The 27,664-nt window shown below is 41.2% G+C and overlaps 1 protein-coding gene across 3 annotated transcripts in view; it reads left to right on the top strand.

Annotated features, from left to right (window-relative positions):
- The window catches only part of TRPC7 (transient receptor potential cation channel subfamily C member 7), a 60,991-nt gene that overhangs the window by 8,628 nt on the left and 24,699 nt on the right, over positions 1–27,664 (top strand). For all 3 annotated transcript variants that reach the window (XM_029962968.1, XM_029962967.1, XM_029962966.1), the window contains exons 2-4: positions 10,115–10,297; positions 23,100–23,264; positions 27,281–27,497. In XM_029962968.1, the coding sequence (XP_029818828.1) occupies positions 10,115–10,297; positions 23,100–23,264; positions 27,281–27,497 (565 nt within the window). The remainder of the gene's footprint in view (positions 1–10,114; positions 10,298–23,099; positions 23,265–27,280; positions 27,498–27,664) is intronic.

Genomic DNA, 27,664 nt, shown 5'->3' with positions numbered 1-27,664 from the left:
GAAGTGGAGAGCAGTGGGAATGTGTCACCTAAGGAAACAACAGAGCTGTTTGAAAGGAAAGGCATGTTGGCCCTTTCCATCCCAGTCACTGGATCCTCTGCAATGAGTACAGAGCTCCTCTGGCTTTGAGCTTGTCCTTGCACACCCACCATTCTCCTGAGAGAATTTTCTCAGTGTGACACAGCAACACAATTCCCCTCCTCCCCCCCTTGGCCATGAGTGGTACCAAGAAGGGTCCACCTTAAAGAAGACACTTGTCAGAACTCCAAAATGCAATCACTGGTGAGGAAAACAGGCAGAGGAGGCTGCTCTCACTCCTGTAACATCAGTCCAATACAATATTGGTGAGCTTTGTGTTTAATTAGTAACACCAAATGCCCAGGCATTCAGCTGGTATCAACACTGTGGTTTTGGGAACAGTGAAGAGCCAGGAGGTTTATATGAGCAAGATGACTGCTTTCCAAAGAGTGCTGCTCACTGTTCTGGGAGTACCTACTGGAACTACAAATGAGCATAATCAGGATGATTGCTCCAATAGAATAATAATGTCAGATCAGCAGATGGGAGGATGGAGGCAGGTACGTTTTTCCAAGGCACTGCAGGAAATTAATATCCTATTAATGAATGTAAACCAAGTAACACGTTCTGAGGATCTCAAGTCTGACATTAAAGAGGATGCAGATGAGAAGTAATTTGATCTCTCACTCATTGTGTTGTTAATTGTTGTTGGTGTAGATAATTATAATGAACTCATGCTCACTGTGTCCAGGCAGACTATCCAGTGAATTGTGGATAAACAGGAGTGGTATACAAACAATTTTATATTGCCACAAAATGCTGCTAGGTGTTACAGTATTTATGGGGGTTTTTTGGCATTTACATGGTAAAAAATGTCAATTTTCTGGAATATAATTTGTTGCAGGGAATTTTTCACCAGTGCAGCGTGGAAATAGCTCACTGTCAAACTGATTTCATTCTCACTGTCCAAACTCCAGGATCTGAACTCGTTTCAGAACAGAGAGATATAATTATGTACTTTTTATATTCATATTTCTGCTCTGGAAAGTTCTGCAGCATGACTTCTAAGTCTGCTCTTCTTAGAGAGAGGATAATTTCCTTATGGTCAGGATTATGTGCCAGGACTCTGCAGCTGGGATCACATTTTTCCAAAGTGCCTGGTTGCTGCTTATGTGCTCTGGGGACCAGAATTTCATCCACTCTGATGCTCATGACCGGTTCTATAAGGAGCTGTTCTTGCTGGACATTGAGAACTGTGATAGTTGGCTGTTTGAGACCTAGAAAACATATGGTTATTTTAATTATCCATAAAATTTGCATCATGGTTTGCAGTTAAGGCAGCATTCACTTGCAGGATGGATTTAGGAGGAGTCTTTGTCCTGATATGCACGTGCTGCTTGTAGCCAAAATTCCCATGAGAGAAGAGACTCACAGCACCTTTGAACATATAAATGTGTTCCTTAAGCAAGCTGCAGGTGAAGCTCAGCTTAGGGGAAAAATGAAGCTGTGTTGAGCAAACAATTGCTTTGAATTTGAATCTATTTTTTTCCCACCTGATTTTCAGTAAACATAAATTTCAGCTGAGCTGAAAAGAGCCCCACAACTGAAGGAGAGCAGCTAATGCAGTGAGTACAAGGGAACTATCTATTCCATCTCAAATTGTATAGGAAATGGAAATCCTCCCCAGTGGAGCTTGTAACAGACAGATCAGGAATGTAATAAATCTGGGAAAATGTCAGGGAGGAAAAGCATGGATGGCATGTGGAATGAGGAGCTTGGCCCAGAGGTGACTTTTGTGCTTTGCTACATCTGTCACATCAGAGATACAGAACTACCTGAAAGGAGGTTGTGGTGAGGTGAGTGTCGGCCTCTTCTCCCAGGGAACAAGCAACAGGACAAGGGGAAAAGGCTTCAGTTTGCACCAGGAGAGGTTCAGGTCGGATATTAGGAAAAATTTCTGCACTGAAAGAATGACTAAGCACTGGCAGAGGCTGCCCAGCAAAGTGGTGGAGTCACCATCCCTGAATGTGTTCAGAAAATGAGTAGACATGGCACTTTGTGATAGGGTTTGATGGGCTTGGGATATGAGGTCAAAGGTTGGACTCAATGGTCTTGGAGATCTTTCCCAGTCCTAGTGATCCTATGATTCTGTGATTTGCTGCTCACTGCCTCATGTGGAAATGCTCTGTTGAAAACAGAATAGATGTCAAGGAACAATTCACCCCAGTTCCTGCCCTCATGAAATGCTCCTGGGCTGAGAGGGATTCTTTCTGCATGATGATAAAAATAAGGCTGAAAAAAAGGTTCTCTTAGTGCAAGGGGCATTTTTGTTTTTAAAAGCAAGAAAAACTGTTTCTCAGTGTTTTGTCCCCACGCAAGGAGCCAGCAGATATTTGAAAATTATGGAGAGGGATTTGGAGTCTTGCACTGGATGATCATGAGCTGGATTTTACTGTTGACACGAACAGATCCTAAACTCTTCTTCAACAAGCAAATTGGCCAAGTATTATTTTGAAATGTGTGGTTTGCACTTGAGAAAGAGAAGCTGTTGACAGTACATGGGGAGAGAGACCCTCTCCTTCACCAACTGTGTGTATTCCCTACATTTTGCATGCCAAGCATTTAGTCAATACCTCAGCATAGCCTGTCCTGTTTAGGTGACATCCAGGGACTTGATAGTTTATCTTCTGAAAACAGGTGTTTCAGGATAAACATTCAAATGAGCTTAGGAAAATCTGCAAGAAAAACAAAAACCACCTTTCACTTTGCTGAGGAATCAGAAGCATGTGGCTTATTTGTGATGTGTGCTTGAAAGCCAGCTGAGGTGACAGAAAAAAGAACATTGACCATCAAATGCCATCTCATGCTGAAAAGCTGCCATGCCAACCTCGAGGTTTGAAATACTCTAATTTAAAAAAATTATTGTCAAGCAACGTAATTTCTGTTCCAGGTTAATTAAATACCTTCAGAGGCTCAAAATAGGGTGTTAGTTCTCTGCTGAATAGCACTGATGTTTCTGCACACTCCTGTGCTCTGGAGGTGCTTGGGGATGGTGCCTGTCAGGCTGAAGGTGACATTGTGGGGAAGGAGCAGAGGAGATGGAGGTGTTCTTTTGGCAACTTCTTAGGTATTAAAGAAAAAGATTGTACCCTGTTCAGGTGAGAACTTTAGATAAGGCAATTGATCCAATAATTTCAGTGTACGGAGATTTCACAGGTAAAGAAAACTTATTTTAAGTTTCAAATGGTAAAAAAAAATCAGTATAACTGATACAAAATGTTGAGAGTGGACTGATTCTGAAATTTCTTATGCTAAGGAATCTAAAACCTTGTTTAAAGAGGAATTGTTTTCAGTCTTGGTCCTTAACTTTCTCCTAGGAGTATTTTAATGGATTCCTGGCTTTACATCCCCAAATAATCCATCCAATGACTTTAGGAAAAAAATAAAAAAAAAACCAACAACATTTAAAGGAATTGTTTCAAGGGGATATCAAAGTAAAATATTTTTCCTTTTCCAGTGTTTTTATTGATAGAAAGAGCTTCCTAAATTTATCCATTACTTTTGGTCCCAGAGGAGATGCATTTATCACAAAAATCAATAATTTGCCAGAAGAAATTATTGGTTGAATTGGTAGATTCATTAGAGGCAGAGCACAAATGAGTAGAAATAAAACAGGGAGGTGCAAATGTCTTTTCTGCTGCTTTTGACAGTTCTCACTTTAAAGCTCTTGGAATGTTCTTGCTGAGGATTACACACGTGCCTGGACCTGCAAATGATGCTGTAAAAGCACAGTAACAAATTTTAAGGGATTTTCTAACTCCCTGAGTGAAACCATTAACAGCATTTCGGCTACTTCTTTATGGATTTGATATATCTACCAGTCAATTGATATTTTACCAGGTATGGGGTGACATCCAAAGTCAGTGGTTTGACTGATCACTTACTGCTCTGTCCCCTTGGTGGAGGGAGATGTCTCAGAGATGAGCTTCTGCAGTGCATATGAAGAGATTAATTGCAGCTAGGAAGCTGAGGAGAAAAAAGGGCCACCAAAAAGAAAAGTTTTATGGTAAATCAGTCAGTGCAACTGCCACTGAAATGATGCAAGGGATGTTGTTTTCATGGCTCACGGAAAGTCACATCATTTCTGGTCCTCAATCAAATCGCAAATTGTTTTCAAACAAAAATTGTTTTCTGGGCTTCTTTGGACAAAAATAATGTCAGCACAGGCAGAGGTCTGTTTTGTCCTTGGGCTCTTTTATTGGACACATCTCTCAGTGTCTCCTGACGGGATCTGAACTCCCCTTTGCCTGGAGGCCCCTCTGCTCTGCCAGGCCTGGCACTCCAGAGAACAAACCACTGCCACGTTTAACTTGGCTCCAGTTGGATGGGGCCAAATGGCTTGGAAAGCAGCAGAGACACACTTTGGAAACGTCAGACCCTTGCACATGAACAGATTGCTTATTATTCTCTCTGGAGATGAAGAAGTCAAGGTCTGGATCATTCCACAAACAAATCGGGGCGTCTGTCCGTGTTTCCAGACACGCTGAGCAACCCGAGCAGAGAAACGTTTGGAATGAGCACTTGGCTTTAGATTCAGAGACGTGGCCACTGGGTATGACACAGCACCCCCAGAGCTCCAATCACTCGCTGATGTGCTGCCACTTAAGGAGCAAGAGAACATAAACCAACTGGATGTGCTCTCTGGAAAATTAACTGTACAGCCTTGGCACGGTCTGTGCATGTAGGCATTTAGTCTGGAGACAATAGAAACACACTCAGCTCTGTTCAGAAGTGCCAGCAGTTAGTGCACAGTTGGCAGAGCTCTCTGGGAGGTGCATCTCAGAGGATAACAAGGCTGCAGGAGCAGGAGCAGTGCAGGACCCTTTCCTGTCATCTTCTCTCCTCGTCTTCCCTCCCACAGGCCTTGTGCTTTTTTTTCCATGCCCAAACATATGGCCAGTCACAGGCAGTGTAAATACCCAGAAGGAAATTTGTCCTACAGCTTTTCTCTACTGGCTTGTGCGTATTTCATGTGGTATCTAATTGGTAAATATTTATAAGCATTTTGAATATTTGACACGATACTTTATTTAACAATTTCATTTCAAATCTAGCATATAATATTTTTGCTTTCTTTCCTCCCTTCCCCCTCTTTCTCTCAGCTTTGTTTTCTTTCTACCAGCATTTTTATTTAGGGGAGTTTTCCGTTCGTGTTTACAGAATTATTTCTCCATATTTTTTTTTCTGCTGCCTCTTCTCAAAATGCTAATCTAAGCAATGCAATATTTCTCTCCTTGATATGTGTGATGTAGATGAAATACAAAGAGCCAAGAGCTTGAGGAAACATAAAAAGAGACTGTGCAATGTGCCTGCAGCTTTCATTTGCACAGCAAATTTAATGTTATCCAGTAACACCAGACAGGTTCCTGGTCTTACTTTTTCTTATTTCACTTACCTTTTTACTCAAACCCCGTCCCTCTGACCCGAAACAGCTCTTTTCTGAAAAAAATCTGATTGGTTTTGAACAGATGTGGAGACATGACAGAGTTCATTTAGAACATAATCAACAGATAATAATAGGGTACTCAGAGAAATGGCAGTGAATGACAAGCACCATCAGCCTTTTCAAAGCAGAAAAATTAGACATTTTTAACTCCACATGCACAACAGTGTTAGAAGAAGCAGGAAATGACTAATTTGGAATCCTTTTCTAACGTTCCAGTTTTTAAAAAATGATATTGTAACACTCTCAGGCATTGTCCCGAGCCCACTCTGCTCGCTGCCTCTATTGGAAATCAGATTCTGGTCATGTGTTATTTGATGTTATTTGAAGCAGACTGGCTCTCTGGAGTACTTTAGTTGTATCCTTCATCTTCCTCCCTGAGGCCTGGTAGTGCTCAGCCTGTCAGGATGAGGCCCCAGCACCCCTCATGTGTGATTTGCAGTTTTCATTCCTGTAAAGATCCATCTGTTTTATGAACCTCATAATCCTCAGGCTTCTCTGATGTGGGAGCTCGTTGGGGCCCTCAGGAAGGTTTGGGTTGTTGTGGTTGCCTGTGTGTGGTTTTGCAGGGCTGACAGAAGGACTGAGCTGGAGTTTGTGTCTCCAGCCCTGGATTTCTTGTTGTGGTACAGCTGGTGACCTCCACTTGCAACCCACTGCCTGTCCAGGCAGCAGATGGTTCTCTTCAAGACATGTTTTGACCAGGAGGGCCATGAAGTGCCTGGTTTAGGGGCTGAACCTGGCTGGCAGGGCAGTGGGGAAGTGGGGACTGTCCCTTTGCACCCCAAGACACAGTGGCCACCAACCCCTCCGTCTCCTGGCAGAGCCACAGGGCCCTCAGGGCTCTGATCTTCAGAAAGCTTGGTGCAACAAGAACCTCAGAGAATCACAGAATAATCTGAGGTGGAAAGGACTCACAAGGATCATTGAGTCCAACTCCTGGCCATTCCCAAGAGTCACACCCTGTGCCTGAGAGTGTTGTCCAAATGTTTCTCGAACTCTGCCAGGTGCTCTGAGCCACTTCCAGTGCCCAAACACAGTCTGGGAGAAGAATATTTTTCTAATATCCAAACTAACCCTACCCTGACACAACTCCAGCTGTTCACTGGTCACCAGTATCTGGAAGTATCTGGAAGTCCATCCTGATTCTCCTCCTCTTCCTCCTACGCCTCTCTAACCTTGCCCTGCAGCCTTCTGTCCTGTGCCAAAGTGAGCCCCACCACTGTCCCAGCACTCCTTTGTGCAGGGAATCCAGGATCTTGGATGCTTCCAAATGTGTGGAATACAGGCAAATGTGTGAAAAACACAGTGCTGGCACGTACAGCAGGAGAGCTTGGATGCTGCTTGTAAATAAATGTCCTTGGCTTCCTTGAGATTGCCACCGTGTGTCACAACTTTCAATTCAGTATTTTACGTGCAGGTACACAATTCCACCAAAAATACACCTTCAAACCAGGATCAGGAGAAGCCTGGCTGTCAGTCCTCTGCTAAACTTGGTTTTTAGGGTAAAGATACAGCCAATAACATGCTTGAAGAGAGAAGTACACTGACATGAGGAGAGTCACTGCGTGGCTGTGTTCTCACTGTCAGGCTGATCAGGATTTTCTGTGCTGACTGGGAGCATTACAGAAGCCAGAACAAAGAAGACAAATGCCTTTGTAAAAGGGATCATCAGAAGACACAGCAGGTTCAGTGATCATTGAGACTTGTCTTAACACATGAGCAGTCTCCTGAGAGCAGTAAGCTGCTCTTCTACTTGGCTGCAGAATTGCTTGAAGGCACTATATTTTATTTTATTTTATTTTATTTTATTTTATTTTATTTTATTTTATTTTATTTTATTTTATTTTATTTTATTTTATTTTATTTTATTTTATTTTATTTTATTTTATTTTATTTTATTTTATTTTTATTATTATTTTATTTTATTTTACATTATTTTATTTTATCTCATTTTATTTTATTTTTATTTTTATTTTATTTTTTCTTTCTACAGCCTTTATGTTGGGTAGATTGTATGGCTGCTTGTGTCTACTTAAAAATCAGAGCAAAAAGCTTTGAATGGGAAAATCATTCATAGACTCTGCAAATTTACAGAACCAGTAAAAACATGAGATTTGGAGATGGGAATAAAGCTGGGCCTTGATGGAGTTTGCCAGGTGGGAACCTGCCATTTACAATTGCTTTAGAATCACTTTGCTAGATGCAAACAAAACTGCTTTCCTTAAAGGAAGAGGAAAAATAATCTGAGCTAACCATTGCTAGTTGCTCAGGTGATGTGGAAGTGGTGATGAGAACTCCCTGAAATGTGCTGGTTAAGAGATAAGCTTGTGAAGTTTGCAAACAGAACACAGAGAATGGTACTAAAGCTCAGCAGAGTTCTCAACCCTGTGGTTTTTTTAATGCTAATTAAGCATCCCCATTACCTGTGACAAGCAGGTATTTCATTCACAGTCTGCATCTGTTTTCATATCTATCTATGTTTGGTGTCCTTCACCATTCCTGGGGTTATTTTGAGGCTGATATTCTTGTTTGGTCATCTGTTCTCTCAGGGAACAGGCAAGCTTTCTATTTATTGAAATTCATCTTGGTGTGGGGAAGATTAAAGCCTGGAATTGATTTGAGAGGAGCACTTTGAAGCCCTAAAGTACAATCTGTCTCTCATTTCCATTTCAGACCTCACTTCACCCCACATTTGAAAACATTCACTCTACAAACCCTATCTTACAAAATGCTCAGGTACCAGATTTAGATGCAGATGAACCATCATTTTCTGAGCCATAAGAACACCTTAGTGTACTAACTCAGCACATTTATAGGATCCTTGGTGCCCCTGCTTCTGCAAGGGGCATTCACCAGGGTAAGGATCTGCTGGTTGATCTCATGTCTCCTTTTAATGAAGATTTGAAGTTCTTGCTGATCTCCATTAACAGCACAATTAGAACATCCAGGCTGATCACCGGGGGAAAAGGGGAACCAAGGTTTCAACCTTTTTGCCAGATAACATCCAAGTTTCACCTTGCAGAAGGTCTCAGCACTAAAGCAAAGGTTATTCCCCAGCTCTGCTCCTCAGGCCCTTCTCCTGAACCCCTCAGAAATGGCATCTTCTCTTTCCTGCAGAACACCCTCATCCCAGCCCTGAGGGGCTTTTGGTTCCCTGCAACTATTCCATTGCTCTGTGCCAACTGACACAGCTCTTCCCAGCCTTCAGCAAACAGGACAGCACGGAAAGCAAAGTTGGGACACACCCCCACAGAGTAGAATCAACCTCAAACCTACGGCAAAGTCATTGAACCAACTCATTTAAAAATTCATTATCAAGAGCATCTCAGTTCTGAAGGGGAAAAACTGTCCAAAGAGGTTCAGCCACCTCTCATAACATCATATTTTAAAGTGTGCTGTTAATTATTGAATGTTTGCACAGTACTTTGGGAACTTTGTCTAACAAGGAAGGCTGATATGTTGCTATGTATAAATGATAGAATTAATAAAATAGAAAACATAGAATCACAAAGCCAGGTTACCCTTATCACTTCGTCAAAGGCAGGTTTAACTATCTTCTTTTTTTGGCTGCTGGCTTAATTAGATAAGCTGCTGAATTTAATTAACTCATCAAACCTAATTTGAAAAGATCTCTTAAGTCAGTAAGAGCTTGTCTTATGTTTGTTATTTCTACCTGTTGCATTGAGCCTTTAATATCACCATTTTGCTATGATATTAGTGGTGGCCTTAACTGTGTTCTAATTTACAGTATTTACTCAGGTGGTGGCACTTGCCTTGTTTCTTAGGTACCAACATGAAAATCAATCACAATTTAATTTAAGTGAAATCACTCTTCTAACCCTCTGTCAAGTCAGCTACACGTTAACCCCTGTCCCATAAGTGTAATTTGAGTTTGAAAGGTGAATTATTTCATAGCAAATCGTATTGAGTTTCTGAAGTCCCAATTCCTGGAGCGTGCTGTGACACAAAGATCCTCTGGATGCTCTTTTGGGACTGTTTAACCAAATTCTAAGGTAATAAATTTGAGGCTGAAATTGGTATTACAGCGACATAATTCATTTGAACACACATCAGTGTGTGATGCTCCAGCTTGTTGTACTAGTCTGAAACTTCTAAAGAGAGAATTACTAGGAAAGAACCTACATTGAAATATTTGCTGTATATTTTGACCAGTTAGCAGGACCTTTTTTTTTTTTTTGGCCTGGGTTTTACATTCCTAGAGATTTGCCACACAGAGAGGAGAGAGATAAGTTGATTGCTTAAAAATCAAAATTTCCCTAGAAATTATTTCCTTGCTGTTCTGTAAAAAGTTGTTCTATTGCAATGCTCTGCAATTCTATTATGCTGCTGATAGAAACATTGCTAATTAAGCCTGGAGGAGCTCGTGTGTATTTGTGAAAAACCATCAACATGTTGGGTGAAATCAAGGGCTTTCTGCCTCTTCCAGGCAGCAGAAGTAACTTTGCTCACAATTGCTCTCTCTTCTTCTTCTTTTTTTTTTCCCCCTTCCATTTTCATGCTTTTGGGTGCACAATTAAAATAATCAATTAAACAAGGAAATGACTTGGGTTTTTTTCTGTTTTCCCCCAGAACGACTATCGGAAGTTATCTATGCAATGCAAGGACTTCGTGGTGGGGGTGCTGGACCTGTGCAGGGACACTGAGGAGGTGGAGGCCATTCTGAATGGAGATGTCAACATCCACCTGTACCCTGAGCACCACCGGCCAAGCCTGAGCAGGATTAAACTCGCCATCAAATACGAGGTCAAAAAGGTAAACTTATTCCTCTGGCTCTCTGGTGGTGAAGTGTTCACATCTAAATGATGCTTCCTTGATGTCACCTGAAAAATCATAAATCAGAGATAGAATTCAGTGGATCAGGACTGCCCTGAGAACTGTGGTGTTTTGTGGCTTGGTTTGCATTTTGTCACGTTGTTTCATGTCGAGAAGGTTATTTGCAAAGTGAAAAAAAAAAATCCATAAGTGTTTAAAACAACTCTTCAGCTTCACAGAAGTGTGTTGTGCGAATGGAAAATTTTATTCTGGCAAATTCTAGGCCTGGGTGGTCCCAATTAATTGCTTCCACAATATGCATTGATGCGAACTGGGCTCCTGCTCTGGAACTCAAAGAGTGTTCCAAATTTTCAAGCTCACATCTGCTCCCTCTTTCCCCTCCCTAACCCACCACCTGCTTCCTTTTGCCTCTTGACTGTGCTGCTGTGCTGGCTGGAGAAGGTCTTTTCCTGTTATGAAAGCCATTAATTAAAGAGAATCTTAAAGCTCATGTTTGAAATTAAATGCTTTCACGCAGGAGCACATGCTGTGGAGCCAAATATTTTCTCCAAGGATGTTGTGTCTCTGCATTGTTCCATCACCAAAACTGAGCAGAACATCTCAGCTCGCTCTTAGTTACAAGCTGGGTCGAGCTTAGTTATTGAAATTGTTGCTTTGGTGACAGGAGCCAACCTTGCTCTGGTGCCCTTCAGAAAATGAACTGATCTAAAAGACACAGACAGAACCTCATCAAGGGACAATCCCCAGTGATTATCAGCGCTTTGGTCAGAACATCAAGGCTTTTCCATGTGTGAAATCTGTGCTGTTTTGCTCATTTATTCTCCTAAATATTTCTGCCATCCCTCAGACACCAAGACCACGAGCTGGAGTTGCTGCTTTGAGCACATCCATCCATCCATCCACCCTGGCTTAGCTGCTTTCAGAGGCACATTCCTCCATTTTTTACCCTGTATTCATGGGCACCTTTTTGTAATGCCCTAAAGCATCCCTGGGAGGTCATGTACACTTGATCTTTTTATGTATAAAATATCTTCCTGTGCTCAGGAAAGCTGAGCATCCTTTCTGGATCACAGCAACTTGCTGCTCACCAATAACAAAACCAATTCTGATAGTCATAATTGGAATATAAATGTAAGCATTCATCAGCCTCGTGTGGACCCTCAGGTCAGCACTTCTCAGCATGTTTTTTTCAGCACAATATGTGTAAGATGAGTACTTAGCTGCTGGTTCTAAGCTATTTGTGGGAGGCAGGGACACGTTCAGACAAATGGCTTTGGTTATTGGCAGTGACATGACAATAGACTGATGTTTATCACACCTGCTGAACAAATACCTTGTGTTATGGTAACACAGCAATGATTTCCTTTGAAGGCAAAACACTTCAAGTGCAAATTTTTGTTCAGTTCAGAGGTATTTTTAGGTTTATATTTACAAATACTGTGCTTTGAAACCAGTATTCATTTCAAGAAAATCCTATGATAGAGAGATCTAATAAACCAATTCTTGCACAGATTCTGTTGATATCTTCTGACCTCCTCTACTCAGTAAACCTTCAACTGGCACCTACAACAGCTTTTTGTCCCCACCTTAAATGATCCTTCTCTGCATTTTTTTCCTTTGTTCTCCCCATTGGAGTTCCCTGTTAACTCATCCATTTGTTACTTCAAAAAAAACCAGTTCTCTGTTCACCTGAAAGGACACAGTTTTATTGATCATTATCTTTTTTCCTGATTTACAAAGTTTGAGATGAATCTTGTAAAGTCATTCAAGAAAGCATCAAAGGTGACAGACTTCACTTGACTGTCTCCTTGTTCCTTTTGTTTCTTTTTTTCTGAAAAACACTGAGAGATGGTGGTGAGAAGTTTAAGGCTCTAATATAATTGAAGGACATTATATAAAGGTAATTGAAGAATTAAGAAACTCTGCTTTTACGTATTTTGCAGCTAAAATTACAGTAGTTTACAAAGTGGTCTTTAAAAATGCTGTATTACTGTAATTCTCTACAGTTTTTTGAAAACCTAGACAACCACTCTGTACCCCAGGATTCTTGGGAAAAAATTCACTCAAATGTCCTCTCTTGAAGTTTTCCAGAGGCATTTTAAATGAGCTATCTTAATTATTCATGATTCCTCGAAAAATATTAAAATGGGGACAGTCTGTCAAGAGCAAAACAAACAATTTTCAAACATTTAAGTGTTTACTGAGTCCTGGATTCTTTGCAAGAAACGGGCTTTTAGCCCAAGTTGTGGGACTGTTGCAACTTCACCGTTGTCTTCCCTGATGTGATTTAGTGATGCTTTGCATTTGCATTCTCCAGTCAGGAATGATTTAAGTTGGGTGGTTTTGGTGGATTATAACCAGAAGTGGCTTGAGTTGCTAAACTGGAGTTGGGGTCAAGGATCAGGAGCTCTGGGATCCCCTGAGCTGCTCCTCGTGCAGCTGATGAGACCTGAAAGTTTACTCTGTGTTCTGGACTGAAAATGTTATAGTAATGTGTTTGTTTTTTTTCTTGAAACAACCAAACAATCTTGTTTTCAGTCAGATACTGGAAATATAAGGGTAGCACAGGTTTTCTCTGTGTGTGAACTCACTTCTAATTAAGCCAGAGTATGATTTCTGTCTTTGAGAGGTAGAGGTACAGAGGCTGGGACTACCCTTGGACAGCCAATAGTGAGAAAATGAAGGTTTTGATGTCCCACAACAAAGCTATTTTTCTGCTTTATATCAACTGTAAAGAGGCCTTCATATTTTCTCTTCTCTTCTAAAATCTACAGATTTTTAATCTGTACCACTATGATCCTTTCATGTATTCCTTTAATGTTGGCAGGGGGCTTATATGCCAACACTTTCCTTTAGGTGTAAAGCTGATGCTTCTCTGTAGGAGGTGACATCTCATTTTCCTTCTTTCCCAACGGCAGAATTATTGCTGCTGTCTTCTTTTAATTGCAAATGTTGAGTAGCCCACCTCTGTTTTCTCAGTAGCCACCACAAAGCCAGAGCACCTTTCTCTTTCACGAGTTTTAATTTAATTAACAGTAAGACACATAAATTGGGTTGGGGGGAAAAAAAAAAGAAAGAAAAAAAAAAAGAAGAATTAAACAGAACACCAGATGGCTGTGTAAATCCTATTTAACAGAGAGCTGGAACAGGAACTTTTCTTATAACTATATTATTAATAATTAACATGTGGAGGATGCTCTGAACAGAATACTCATGGCTGCATTAGATTATAACTTTTCACTGCCTTGGTCACACCACTCAGATACTGAAGGGCATAAAAAGTCCCAGGTCTCATTAACTGCTGCAGCAATCTGTGCTCCCCATCCACTGACCCAGAGGAGGGGGTTTTACCCTGCACAATACCCTGGACAAGAAATGCCTTCCAGGGTCTCTCTCCCCATGGAATGGGGCCACACTGGGAGCTTTTCCAGCTCTCACGGGAGCTGAGGAAGGTGAATTAATTCCTGAATGGGCAAAAGAACCAACCCTGCTCGTGCTGAAGAGACACTTCTGCCCCTCAAAAGGTGCATTAACAGAAAATGACATTTTGGTAACCCAAAATAAAATATTCCAGCTCCACAGCTTTAGGAATTTCTCACAGGACAAACACTGATATGTCCATGGCTGTAACAGATATGCCTTGGGACAGGACAGGCTTATGTCTGATCCCCTAAATTTGAAGCCTCAAGGAGGAGAACTCCTCAAGAAAAAAAAGGATTTCAAGGAGTTGGAGTTTCTTCTCTGCACCCCCTGGTTAATTTGTTCCCACTTTTTAGTTTCAGGAACATTTAATTGAGGTTTTGTGGAGCCATTGATGGCTTGGACAGTGGTGGTGGGATAAAAAGTGTCTCTCATTTCCACCACTGGAGAGCCAGTTGATACTGTACAAATGTAATTTAATATTCAGGGGAACAGTGGAAACACTCTGGTCATCCTGGACTCTTCAGCTTATCCACGTAACTTTTCTTTTTACATTTTTAATTGCATATTACAGATGTTTTGTCCGAGATTGGAAAGGGAAGGAGTCACTTCCCTTGCTCACAGAAAACATTTCTATATCTCTGAGTATTTCATTAGCAAGGTTCCTTCCTCCCACGAAAATCTGTGACTCTGATTATTTCCTCTTGCCCAGATGTTTTAATCTTTTTTTTCTTTTCCGTGACGAATCTCATTTGGTTATTTCCTGCCCATACATCCATCCTCTTAAGGCTTAAATGAATCATTTCTCCCTCCTGGATGGTGTTTGCAATATTCCCAATTTAATGTAATATGCAGACTTAATTATTTTCATTTGCAGAGTGCCACAGGGCCTTAGATGTCCATCAAGATATTGAGAAGTCAGCACAGGAACACATCAAACTCATTACATGGATGTACATCACAGATGAAAGGGCTTAGAATTACCTTTATTAATAATAAAATTCTTTTAGAGAAGGGCCATTTTCTCTTAGACAAAAAAAAAGTATTAATTAATATGGTTTGCTACAAACCTGACTTTAGCTGACTCCAATTTTGAATTTATTTATGTCCCCGTAGGCAACAGACCTGTAAATGTGCATTTTGGCTGGAAATTCAGGTATAGATGAACACAACCCTTCAAAAAAAAAACCCTAAAAATTCAGTATTTCAAGTTATTGAGGGTATTTTCCCAAGTGATGTTCAAATTTGGATGTCTGCATGGATACTGTCCCAGGGGGAGGCTTTCCTTCTTGTCACCCAGCTGTAGATTTCTGCAGCTGAGCAGGTTTTTGGGACTTTCTGCCTGATGAAGAGAGGAGTCTCATCCTATGAGTGAGTCTGTCTCTCCTTCAGCTCTGTTGGGAGTGGAACTATTTACACCAGAGACATCTGAGCTTGAGAACAGCCCAGTTTCTTCACCATACAGCCAAAGGAAAATAATTCCTGTCTCTCCTGGGAGGGGAATAACCTCTGGAATTTTAAATTTCTCCTTCTGTGCCCGCTGTTATTGGTTTTTGAGATGCCAAGGGGACATTGTTGTTCGGTGGGGTTTTTTTATTGTGCCACGTTTTCAGATGAATAATTCAATAATAAGGGTTTTCAAGTGGGTTTGATTTTTGCACAGATATGAAAATCCTGGAACGTTAAAGGCTGGGACTTGCAATTCAGTTGCTTGTTTTCAGATAAATAATTCAGCGATAAGATTTATTCATACATGTAAAAAGAGGAGAAATCAGACATTAACCATAAATCTCCTGGGAAAACCTGCAGCCAAGGAGAATCTGAAGCTGAAGTTTTCCAAAGAGCCAACCACCTTATTCATGACCCTGCAGAAGAATGCTGAGCACAAAAAAGAGCCCCATCCTGGCCTCAGGGAAGTCAAATCATAAAGAAATTCAGTCAGAACAAGGTTTAAACTGAACCAACGAAAGAACTTGTGTAAACTCTACATTTTCCAGTCCCACGCCTCAAATATACCAGACTGACATTTTCATTTTATATGATGCAAAATTAACAGAAGGACAACAAAAAGTCTCTCTCTGTTCCTTCAGCTCTTAGGAGGATTATTAATTTTGCTTTTTCGCTCAGCACTGAGGAGCATTTGTGTCAATGGGAAAATTACATTTGCAATGGTCTTGGCAGTTCTATTTACCCTATTATTTTTGTTTCCTACCAGACTCATTTGTTTTTATTGGGTTTTATTTCGTGCCTGTTGAACAATCAGGTGCCTGGTCAAAGCCTGTTTCCATTCACTTTTCTCATCCCAACGGGATCATTCTGTCTCCTTCACAGGGCTGAGCCACATTGGGGGTTTGAGGCAATGACACAAATATTTGGGTGCTGGGATGACCTTCCCTGCTTTGGTTCTGCCTCCTTGTCACCTCTGCAAGGTGAGATCCCAGTGCTGGGAATGCACTCACTGATTTAGCAGAGAGTGGATCTATCCCAGAAAACCTCCTGCTTTTCCCGAGTCACAGGAAAGAGATGTGGTTGCAAACTGTAGCTGTGCTAAGGTTTTGAGTTATCTGGTACAAAATTCTGATTCTGAATGCTTAAGTCAACCAGCAAGTAGATGCAGATATTGGATTTTGATGAAACGGGAACGTGTGAATATCCTGGGATTTGGTGCAAGTATTTACCCACTACCAAATGGCTCTAATCAGAGAGCTATTTTGGTTCAGAAGGAGACACGTGAAAGGTTTTATGAAAGGTGTAACTTATTACTAAAAACACACTAAATACTTAGGGGTTTATGCCTAAAAAGTAACTCAGAGGCTGAAGTTGCACAATCAGCTGGGTTTTGTTCCTGATCATTCCAGCTCACCTGGGCCCTGCTTACAGATCTAAACCTTTTGCCTTTGCTGGCAGGTTTAGAAATGCTGAGGTCAGGCTGCAGAGAGCAGGGCTGAACACTCACCAAGCCTGTCAGAAAGCTCAGCTGAAGGATGAGCCAGAAGCTCATGAATATTTGTGTGACGCCATTAGACAGTCAAATGAACCCCAGGGACAGAGGGGAAGCTGCACAATCCTCAGGGCAGGGATAAATCCTTCTTTCATGTTCTCTGTGTGTCTGCAGCAACATCCCAGAGGACCTTTTGTCACGCAGGGTTTCCTTCTGTGCAGTGGTCAGACCCCATTGGAATGAGCCTTGAGCAGCTGAATTTTCTTGCCTCCATTAAAATCTTTCTTTTGCACCTGAATGGAGGAATTTTGATCTGCTTTTACTCTCCCTCCTAAGGTTCCTCTGGTGCAAAGGGTTTTTAAAACTGGGCCTGTGGCCGTGGATAGAATTTACTATAATTAGAGGAGGTCTCTTTTGTGAAAAGGTCCCAGTGTCACAACATGAGTATTTGGAATGGAACTATATTGTTATTCTTAATTCATTGGCAGTAGGGCAAGTACTTTTCTATTTCTTTCTTAAACTCTCCACAGTTTTACTTGCCCCTCTTACCAGCCACAACAGCAGGGAGCCAAATTCCAACCATATTTACCCTCTGACAATCTCAGCTGTCAGAATTTATTGGCACAAACATTTACTAAAGGCACATCTTTTTCACTCTCCAGAGCACGAAATAAATATATAATATCATAAATAATTTCCCATCTGCTTCTGCTGAGGTGTCTCAGAATAGTTGCTACAAAACAAAGGGTTCTTTGTTCACTTGGAGTTTCAGAGAGCAGAGTGCAAGGTGAAGATAAGAAAAGGCTGATGCTTGTGCTGGTCTTTTCCTGTGCTGTGGAAATTCAGGAATTCCCACTGAGCTCTGTCATCTTCTGCTCTGCATCAGGTGAAACAGCTCTGCAATAGGTGGGTCTTTTACTGGATCAAAAAACTGTTCTGACACGTTTTCCACCTTTTTTTCCTCCCCCCAGAAAGTACATTCCAGTTCAAGAAAAGTATTTTATTCAGTATAAATCCAGACTCTTAATTTAGGCTTTAAGTCTTAAAAATGTTTAAAATACCAAAGGAATCTTCAAAAGTGGAAAGTGACATAAAAACAAAGAAATTATGTTTCAACTTTCATTTTTTTTTTCCTGTCATTTGCATGTTAACACATGTGTGTCCTTCAATTCACCTGACCCTCTGATGAAATGGGAGTATATTTTTCACCCTTGGGGGAAAAGCAATAATACCCTGCTTTGACTTTTCCCTGAGTTTCTTCCACCCCTGTTGATGTTTGCTGATACTCCCACAGCATCTTCAGCCACCTGCTGAAAAAGAAGATGATTTCACATCTCCTTTGGTGAAGGTTTCACCGGGAGAAACGAGACACACGAGCCCGGCTTGGCCTCCCTCCCTGCCTCTGGTTTTGCTCGAGCACAGCTGCCAAGGAAACCCCAACTCACCTTCCAGACCAGCACTGGCTTTGGTATTTTGGGAACACAAGCCTGGCAAGCTCAGCTCAGGCTGTGTTTGCCTGGAAATCTTCATGACAATACCCCTGTACTTCCATCTTTGCAGAGCACACAATGTGTGGGGTTCAGTTCCCCCTCGGTTTTTCCCACTGCTCCTCTGCTCCTGCCAACACAGAATCCTAGAATGGTTTGGCTTGGAAGGGACCTTGAAGATCATCCAGTTCCAACCCTCCTGCCGTGGCAAAATTGAAAAAACCATGAGTACAAGCCACTTGCTGCCCCCCTCATTTTTGCCTGTTATTCAGAGGCACAAGGTTACTCCAGTGAGTCACCCAAAGTATTTCAGCTTTTAACTCTGTTCTCCAGCATTTGCAACATTACACACCCAACCCAGGGTCCATGTGAGCAGGTGCTGCAGCCTAAAATATGTTGCTCATTGTAGGCTTGCAGAACTGATGAGCTACATCAAAAGATAAATGTTTAATAATGAACCCAGGAAGGTTGTTGGAAGGACATGAATGCAGCTACATGATGGGAAGAGAAATGGCTCATCCCTGCCCCTGCCAGTGTCTCCTGACATCACAAATGTTCTCCTGAAAGTCTATTTATGCAGCTCCTTTTTAGCTCTCCCTCAGTGATTAAACACACTGAGGTTTGCCACGAGGCTGACAGGGAAGGGACAAGCTCAGAGGACACGACAGGAGCACCTCAGGATGTTGCAGTCACAGCTCTGCTTTGTTAGATCTGACATGCAGGTTTTTAAACTGCTTTCACTGCTTCCCTGATGAGTTTTTCCTTCTTACCTCAGCCCCTGGCTATGCAGGGTAGCTGCATTAGCAGAGTGAGATGATCCTGTCAGAGTGGCTCATTCTTTTACCTCAGTGGGAGATTTCTGTCCTTTTTAAGGGAATTAGAATTATTTCAATAATTCTGGTTTCTTTTTGCATGATTAATTCCAAACATCAGAGGCTGACCTCTGTCTTTTGCCTGTCTTGCCATAAGTTTCCTTATTTTTGCTGACACCATTTTTCTGTTCAAGATAGAGATTCTTCTCTGTCTTCCCTCTCTCTCCTCTCTCTCCTCTCTCTCTCTTCTCCTTTTCCATCTTATTTTTCTCTTTTTTTCCCCCTTTTTGTTCCTGTTTGATGTGTGAGCATTGCCTGACACTCAAGAATTTCCTGGGTTTTTTTTCACCTGGCTGTAGCTTATCTGCTGTGTGCCCCAGGATAGGAGAGATGCTCTTAAGGACCATGAGGGGTTTAGGACTGGGTGTTTAAACAGTGCCCAACCACTGGCAGCTTAGGCTGTTACTGAACAGCAGAAATGACCAGGTTCCTCATCACAGGCTCTTTCTCTGTTCAATATAATAGAAAATAGAAAATAAAAGTCTCTCTATCACAGTGTTTTCTATCAGAAGTAACTTCCCATGTATTTATCGAGATACAGAGGTACTTTATCATCTGTGTAGTGAAACTCCTGCACTTTTGAACAAGTATGTTAAGGAAAAAATGAGAGCTGTGAAGTGCTTTCCCACAATGCATATACATGCTGAGTTACCAGAAAGAGCTGTCATCCATCAAATTAGATGGCAACATGGAAAAGTTATTGCTCAACGTGGTATCCACAGCAGCCTCACTGTTTCTCTGTGTAAAACAGTGCCTCTGGGCCCTTTCAATTCCCACTGAAGGCTTTTAGAGCCTTTTTTTCCATATGACAGAAAAAATATTCATCTCTATCATTTAATTCCCCGTGGCACAGGACAGGGGTTTTTGGAGGTGTCTTTCCTGAGTGTTTCAGTGCCTCTCAAAAATGCTGCTTTGGCAGCTTCATTATTAGGGCTGGCTCTTCAGACTGATGTGTGATTTTATCATATTTTTTTCTTTAGCTTTTTTTTTTAAACTTAAAAAGCTGTGTGACTGATAGGCTGGAGGGAAGCACAATTTCCTTCCTAAACCAGAGGTATAAGGAAAAACCAGTGCCATCTACTGGGGTCCCAGTGCCACGGGACCAGAACAGCTCCCACTGTGGTTTCTGAATGCAGAAGTACTGGAAAACATTTTACTTGAGCTCCCAGCTCCTGATGCATTACCTTTATCAGCTTGGAGGGGACTGGCTCTGCCCGTGAGATAAAGCACTTAAGGCTTTTAAAAGGCTGGTTTTGGAGCCAGAAAATGCCCTCCCTGCCAGGGCTTCCATTTCAATCAGAGACATCTTGCCCTTCTGCACAGCCCTGCTCACACCACTCTTGCTGCAACGCTTTCTGCCTCTCTCATCTTCTGGGGGGCAGCACAGGAGCATCCACAGTTTGTCCCTAAAAGCCTCCCAGCCTCATTTTCCAGTCCTGAAGAAAAGCAAAGAGTGTTTAATGGGAACACTGAAAAAGCACCGCAGCGTTCAGCCCTCTGAAATTCAATATCACTCCCCTTTCCCCATTTTTCATCACCCTTTGAAGGATTCTTCCTCGAAGCTTTTGTCTCCAGCTCTGCTCCTCTCCAGAAGAGAGGAAGTCAAATGGCTCTGCAACATCTCTGAGGAGATCTAAGATCAGTGTCTGAGCTGTTGATGGGGACAGGGCTGGCAGTGGCCAGGGGTCACTGTGTGTTTCATTGATGTCTGAGAGAGCAAACATAATGAAAACCTGCCCTGCTTGCTGTAAGCAAACAACAGATCAAAACTCATCCGTGCTCTGATCTTCCTTATCTTCTTTTCCCCTGGTTTTTGTGATAGTCAGAGGGAGATGAACACCATCAAGGCTCCATGCCTGCTGCCCGTCTTTATTGCCTCGCACAAAATAAATTGTTCCACTGAACTGCGTTTTATGGTGATTCCTTCTCAATTTTCCTGTATTTGTATTTTCATTGTAGCTGTTCCCAGACAAAGGGAAAAAAATGAACAGATTAAAATGTCTGATGAATTCTCTGAAATGCCAGACCAGCCGAAGTCTTTGACTGTCTCATTGCCAAGGACAACTGAGCTCCTTTGTCTGAAACAATTCTCATAATGCAATGAACAGTTGCAAGAGGAGGAAGCCTGGATGTTTCTTGGGCCCTTCATCTCAGAAGTCTGCACAATTACTGGTGTAATTCTCCTTTCCATGAGTTGCTACAATTGTTGTTGAATTCATCACATCTGAAAATAAAATCTACGGAAAGGATAAATTCCCTGTTGAATTTTCTTCCACTTCGTCCTTCTGTCCATTACCCAGGAAGATAAAGAGCCCAAGCAGCCTTAGCACAAACACTGGACATTAGGAAATGCCTCCTTGTGGTACTGCTGTCATCACCTCCACGGGAAACTTTAAATGCTCAGAAGGACTACAACTCATTATTTATAATTACCTTTTTTTGACAGTTTTCTTATTTTTGAAAGCAACTTAAAAGAAAGCACATTAAAATGGGGGGAAAAAAAATCCAAATACAAAGGAGGTCAAAATGTCTTGGTTCTGGTTGACTTTACCACTGAATAAGTCTTATAGGCTTTTTTTTATTTCTCTTTTTGAGAAATGTAGACCCCAAAGCCCAATTCATCAGAAGAAGCACATTTTAAATAGCTGCTAATGCGCTATTAATGAAGGAAAAGTGCTACTGCACAGCAATCCTAATTACTGTGCAACTGTATTTCATTCTGCAGCGAGGAACTGATCATTTAAACTCGCATTTAACAGTTTTGTTCTTATGCAAACACATCAAAAAGAGTCCATTAAGTTCACAGATAGTGAAGATGAAAGCAGAGTTAGAATTTTCTCTGCTTTTCAGTTACAATAAAACTACAGGAGGCAGCTGAAATCTCCCAGCTGGGTGAAGCTCAAAGGGCTGACACAGGGCAAGGTTGGTCACCAAGCCCTCAGCAACCCCTTCCTTCCTCCTCTCTTTCTCTCTTGACCCCCTTCATCCTCCCCTTCACCTCCAGAAAGTTCTGCTCCTTGAAACAGTGGAAAATTTTACATTTCCCTCCCAGGAACATTTGTTCAGCCACTGAACTAATAAATGAAACCCTCGGTTCTGCCAGTGCAATTATCTGCATTAGCAACATATTTATTTTTCATCTTTTCTTTCAGTTGTTTTGCCTTTTAATTACCTTTCCTTGTGATTAAGGATAGTCACATTCTAAATTCAATCACCTTGAAGGATAACATAAAATAGTTTAATCTTTTATTATAAAACTCTTACGTGGGATCTGGTGTTGCTGTAATTTTGCTGTTAAGAAATTGCCCTTTTCCCTTGTCTGCTGCTGCCTTGTCTTTTACCTCTGAACAATAAACTGAGGAACAGTCTCAGTTCCAGGATACAAAACATGTACTTTCTGTACCAGAGCACCACAGTTTTTTCCCTCCTGCTGTTAGATTTGTCTTTTTGTCTGATCAACAAAGAAGGAGCTGTCGTTTTTTGAAAGGTACTCTGAGATGAAGCATTTAAAGTACTAAAATACTGGTCAGGTCTCTCATAATTTACAGGAGAACCCTGCAGGATGGTTCACTTTTGGTCTTCATGCAGTGAATACAACAATATAATATTAGTGCTGTGTAAACCTACTATGCCAATGGTCTAAGCCTTTAGCAGGTCACCACAGTTGTTTTTTTTTTCAACTTGAAATCAAAGCTCCTCTGTTTCTTTTCTGAATCTCAGTGTAGACTGTGTTACCCCAAGAAATAACTTGCTCAGAGGCAATTTGTCAGTGCTCTCCACCAACAGATTTTGGGGTTTAGCCCAGACATTGTACTTTTTAATCAGGAAAAAAAATACTTTTTCTCTAGAGAAGACAAGGAGGAGAAGTGGAACACGTTCTGCCAGTACCTGGGGATTTTGGGTGCCTGGTTTGCAGCTCTCTGCTTGTGACACCCTGAGCTGTGTTGGACAACAAAGACATGCTCTGCCTTGTCCTGTGGGCAAGTTCATCAGGGTATTCCCTGAAATCTCTTCCTCCTCAGGCCATGCTACTGACCCCTTTGTTTCTGTTTCTCTCTCAGTTTGTGGCTCACCCCAACTGCCAGCAGCAGCTGCTCACCATGTGGTACGAGAACCTCTCGGGCCTACGGCAGCAATCCATAGCTGTGAAGTTCTTGGCTGTCTTTGGAGTCTCCATTGGCCTGCCCTTCCTTGCCATAGCCTACTGGATCGCTCCCTGCAGCAAGGTACAGCCTCAGTAAGGGGCAGGGGGGGGCTATTTCATCCAGGGTGTGGAATGAATCACGTTTTTTTTCCATCATGTTGCTGGGAAGTGATTCGTGGTACCCTCTGGGGTTGCCCAGGGGAGAGCGAGCCTGAGGTGTGGCTTGACAAAGACACCTGGAACTAACAGGCATGGCTTGAGATTCATCCTTTTTAAAGGTGGGATGGTGGGGAAATAAAGTGGGTGACAAGAAAAGAACAGGAAGAAATGGATAGGAGGCAACAACACAGGAGTGGGGTGAAGAAAGGATAAAAGCCACCAAAATTTGAAATAACTAAAGGAGAAGATCCTCGTTGCTCTTTTAGTGATATTTAAACTCTTGTTACTTTTAGGTACTTTTTGTTGCTGGTTCCTCCCTTCTCCAGGTCTCCTTTCTTCCCTTTCCTTCTCCTTTCTGAGCTTGTGGTTTTAGTTAGTGGAGCATTATTATGGCACTGGGGCCTGAAAGTCTGGCAAGCCCCGGGGAACTTCTTAGTGTTGCAGAGATTAGACTGAATCATACAGTCCTGATGCTTTTGAGAGAAAAGATGATGAAACTTGAAATACTGCAGTGTACCTAAATACAGATCAGATGGAGCAGAAGGGTTTTTGAGACCCAGAGGCCAAAGGACCAGAACCTACCTTTAGTTTAGATAAAGATTATGTGGTGTGGAATGAAATTCGTAGAGGTTTCCATCCTGAAAGAGTCTCCTCAAACAAGTGGAGATAAATAGGTGTATGTCTGAGTGATAAATAAACTACTCTTGCCACAGAAAAAGAAGGTCATTTCACATTCAGCAATAACCAGTAATATCATCCATTACAAGGTAGACATCTTCTGCAGGAGCCTTATCACAGGTATTTAAATTTGATCAAAGTGACCCTGGCACTGATAATATATTCAGTCTTGAAAATATTTTCTCATCTTTCCTCTAAAAAACCAGTGAGGAATCCTTTCTTAATTTATCCAGCCCAAAAAATTATAGATCCATGACCAGGTATTAAGGAAAGGCTATAATTTGAAAAGATTTATATTAACACAATCAGAAAAACAGTCTTTCAGGATGTCCAAGATGATAAAAATTTTTGGTCTCCAAAATAGCTCCAAGAAAAGTACTTTCTCTTAGAGCAATTGGCACTGCAACTTCATCTCCTCAAGGTTTGTACCAGCACAAAGCCCCTCATCTTTCATGAATCACAGACAGGACCCCAGAGTTGCACAAAGAGATGTTTGTGTGCAAGCTGGGCTGTGCTAAGGGTGGTTTGGGCTGGGTTGTAAAGGGAATGAATGTGTGGAATTACCACGTGGATTCACTCATGGCAGAGAGTGAATCTAGCAGGGATTTAGGAAGCTGTTTAATTTCCTTCACCTCTGTTGAATGTGCTGGGAGTTGGCAAACCAGCCAACAGCAGCATTTGTGGTGCGTTCTCAGAATTACAGAGGTCACATTTGAATATAGCAACAGGTGGGAAGAACAATTAGACCAGAAATAAGTGGAGAATTTAAATGAAAGGCATGAAAACTAAGGAGAAATAAACTGAGGTTAAAAAATTTAAAAATAAAATGGTTATCAAACAGAAAAAAAAGAAATTCCTGAGAAAGTTATTTGTATTTAATTTCTTGAGGTAGGTTTGTTGAAATTAAAAATGGAGGGGAGGGGATTTAACTTCTCATCAGCCTTGATTTCATTACACCAAACCTTTCATGCATTCTCACTTTTCAGTGTTCCTTTCTTTTCACCTCACTTTAGACTGTGAAAAACAACACGTAACTTTCTAGCACAGAGTCCAATTGATATTTCTTTCAGGCAGGGACTGTCTTTCAATGCATAGATTTGCCTTGATCAGAACAATGGAATCTTGATTTTTTGATTGTGAGAGAAATAACTGAATAACAAATGCATTTTTCCCTCCTGAACTGGTACCTCTCCCTAAATCATCATTATTAAGTTCCATGGGGGCTGATCCATGAGCTTTGGATCCTCTCAAGGTGTAAATGCAGAAAATTTCCCATAGGCAGCAGATCCACTGAAAGGATGGGGGTGTTAGAGATGATTTGTGTGTGATGCAGAGGATTTGTGATTCTGAGCAGACCAGTTTTGTCCTGGCCAACTTTACAAGCGTTTTACTTGGTTTTAATTGATGCAAACAATCGTGATACACAGCTGGGTAATGAAACAATTTTTCCATAGTAACAATCAGTTAAGATATTTGACTTAAATCAGGCCTGTTTCAAAAGACACACTGATGCCCAGGAATGAGTCAGGGATTAATTTCTGGACTAAGGCAGTGAGAAAAATGAGGGAAATCTCTGATGAGGAATACTGCTTATGGGAGCTGTCCTGGCCAATACTTCTGTGTGTCACATTCTTAAGATGATCAAATTCTGCAGTTCCACATAGAATAATAGAGGAATTCATATCTCAAAATAATTCCTTCCCTCATGTATCTTAGCAAGAAACTTGTTCTCAAACCTTTCCTCCCTAGCAGAGAATTTTCTTTAATAAAGCTCTGTGGGGTTAGACTGGACCATAACAAATACCCCCTCAAAAACTTGGTAAATAAACAGTATTGACTGGGGTTTGCAACTCAGCTTTAAGTGTTCTTTTGCATTCAGTTGCACAGAACTGTCTACTTTAAAACCAGTTTTAGTGTCAGTCATTCATTCACCTCTGGGTGCACAAACTGTTGACAAGAGCCATGAAGTTTAAGCCTGTCCTGTCCTGAAATGTCCAGGTTGACTCATCCACCTCTTTTAGGCCATGACTCTTGAAATGAAATGTTAGTCTCTGAAACCTTTTTCATTGGTGATCAAAAGAGGAGATAAAAGATTGCAACAGAAAAATTGTACAGTCTGTTGCCTGAAAATACAATGACAAGGGCTCTACTTTTAAAATATTTCCTGTTCCTCAGTGACCAGAGAGCTGGGCTGCTTTGAACTAATCTACTCTTAGAGATAAATAAAAACCCAAGGAATTTCCTTTTTCAGTCTTTTTTTTCACATTTCCTATGAAGTTTTATGATTAAGTCAGTAGATATTAAGAAAAATTTGGTGATACCTTGCCACCAAGGGGAATTTGCTTTGAGGGATGTTTGCAAAGGGCCCATCCAGGACAGCTCTTCCATTGCTCCCTGTCGTGTCCAACACCACAGGCTTCAGTCCCAGTGCTCCTAAAAATGCTTCCACTCTGACATTTTTGGGAGTACTGCTTTTTTTTTTAGTTCACAGAAAATGTAAAATTAAAAGAGTGGTATTTAAATTCATTGACAAAGAAAGCCTCTCAAGAAAAATGGAACAAATATTATCTGTAGAGAAGAGACCTGCTGCTCTGGTTCTTGGCTTAATGTCCTGAAATAAATCCTTGTGTTCTGGGAGTGATTCCCCAGATTTTGTACTAATTATGAGAGAAGATTATCAAAGCAAAGCATATTAAAAGCGTTGCTAGAGAATATTTAAACAGAAAGCTGTTTCTAACACATTGATAATGAAGTAAGAATTCACTATTAATAAAAGATTCTGATATATAACAGTGATTTAAGGGTGAGAATTGGGTCCATCACTAGGATTTATAATGACAAATAAGGACATTCATACTCACATATACAAACAAACATGTCTCTCATATAAATGTCCTGTCTCTTCATCTTCCACCCTCCATATGGCCAGGACAATTAGATGTTACATGTGGGTTTAAAGGAGCAATATAAGATAAAAAATTATCCAGTCCATAATGTCTAGTAATAGCAAACAACAACTGGAACAAATCTAAACCCTATTTACTTAATGATCCACAATTAAGTTCTGAATCCTTTTCACCTTGGGCAAACCATAAAAACTTTTATGGGAAAAAATTCAAACGTTCACATATATATATATATATGAATAGAATAATATTCAAATTTTACAGGAAAAAAACTTCCAGGAGGTGGATAAATTAAAAAAAAAAAACAACAAAAAAACCAGTTAAAATCTTCTGTGTTTTTTGTGTTCCACTGCAGCTGGGACGGACCCTCAGAAGTCCCTTCATGAAGTTTGTGGCCCACGCAGTTTCTTTCACAATCTTCCTGGGGCTGTTGGTGGTGAACGCCTCGGATCGGTTCGAGGGAGTCAAAAATCTCCCCAACGAGACCATCACGGATCACCCCAAACAGATCTTCAGAGTCAAAACAACTCAATTCTCCTGGACAGAACTGCTCATCATGAAGTGGGTGCTGGGTAAGTCAAACCAGACGTCTGCAAGCCCTCGGGGGAAATTTGAGCTCTTTAGGAATAACATGACAAAGGAAAAGGAGGAAAAAAAAGCAAACCTGACCAAAAAACCAAACTAAATAAACAAACAAAAAAAAAATACCCCCAAACCAAGAAAACTCCCCAAAACTGAA

The sequence above is a fragment of the Manacus vitellinus genome, unplaced genomic scaffold (assembly GCF_001715985.3).
Source record: "Manacus vitellinus isolate BGI_N305 unplaced genomic scaffold, ASM171598v3 scaffold_51_pilon, whole genome shotgun sequence".
NCBI lineage: Eukaryota > Metazoa > Chordata > Aves > Passeriformes > Pipridae > Manacus > Manacus vitellinus.
The sequence above is the reverse complement of the archived record's forward strand: the minus strand, read 5'-3'. Positions and strand labels throughout refer to the sequence as shown.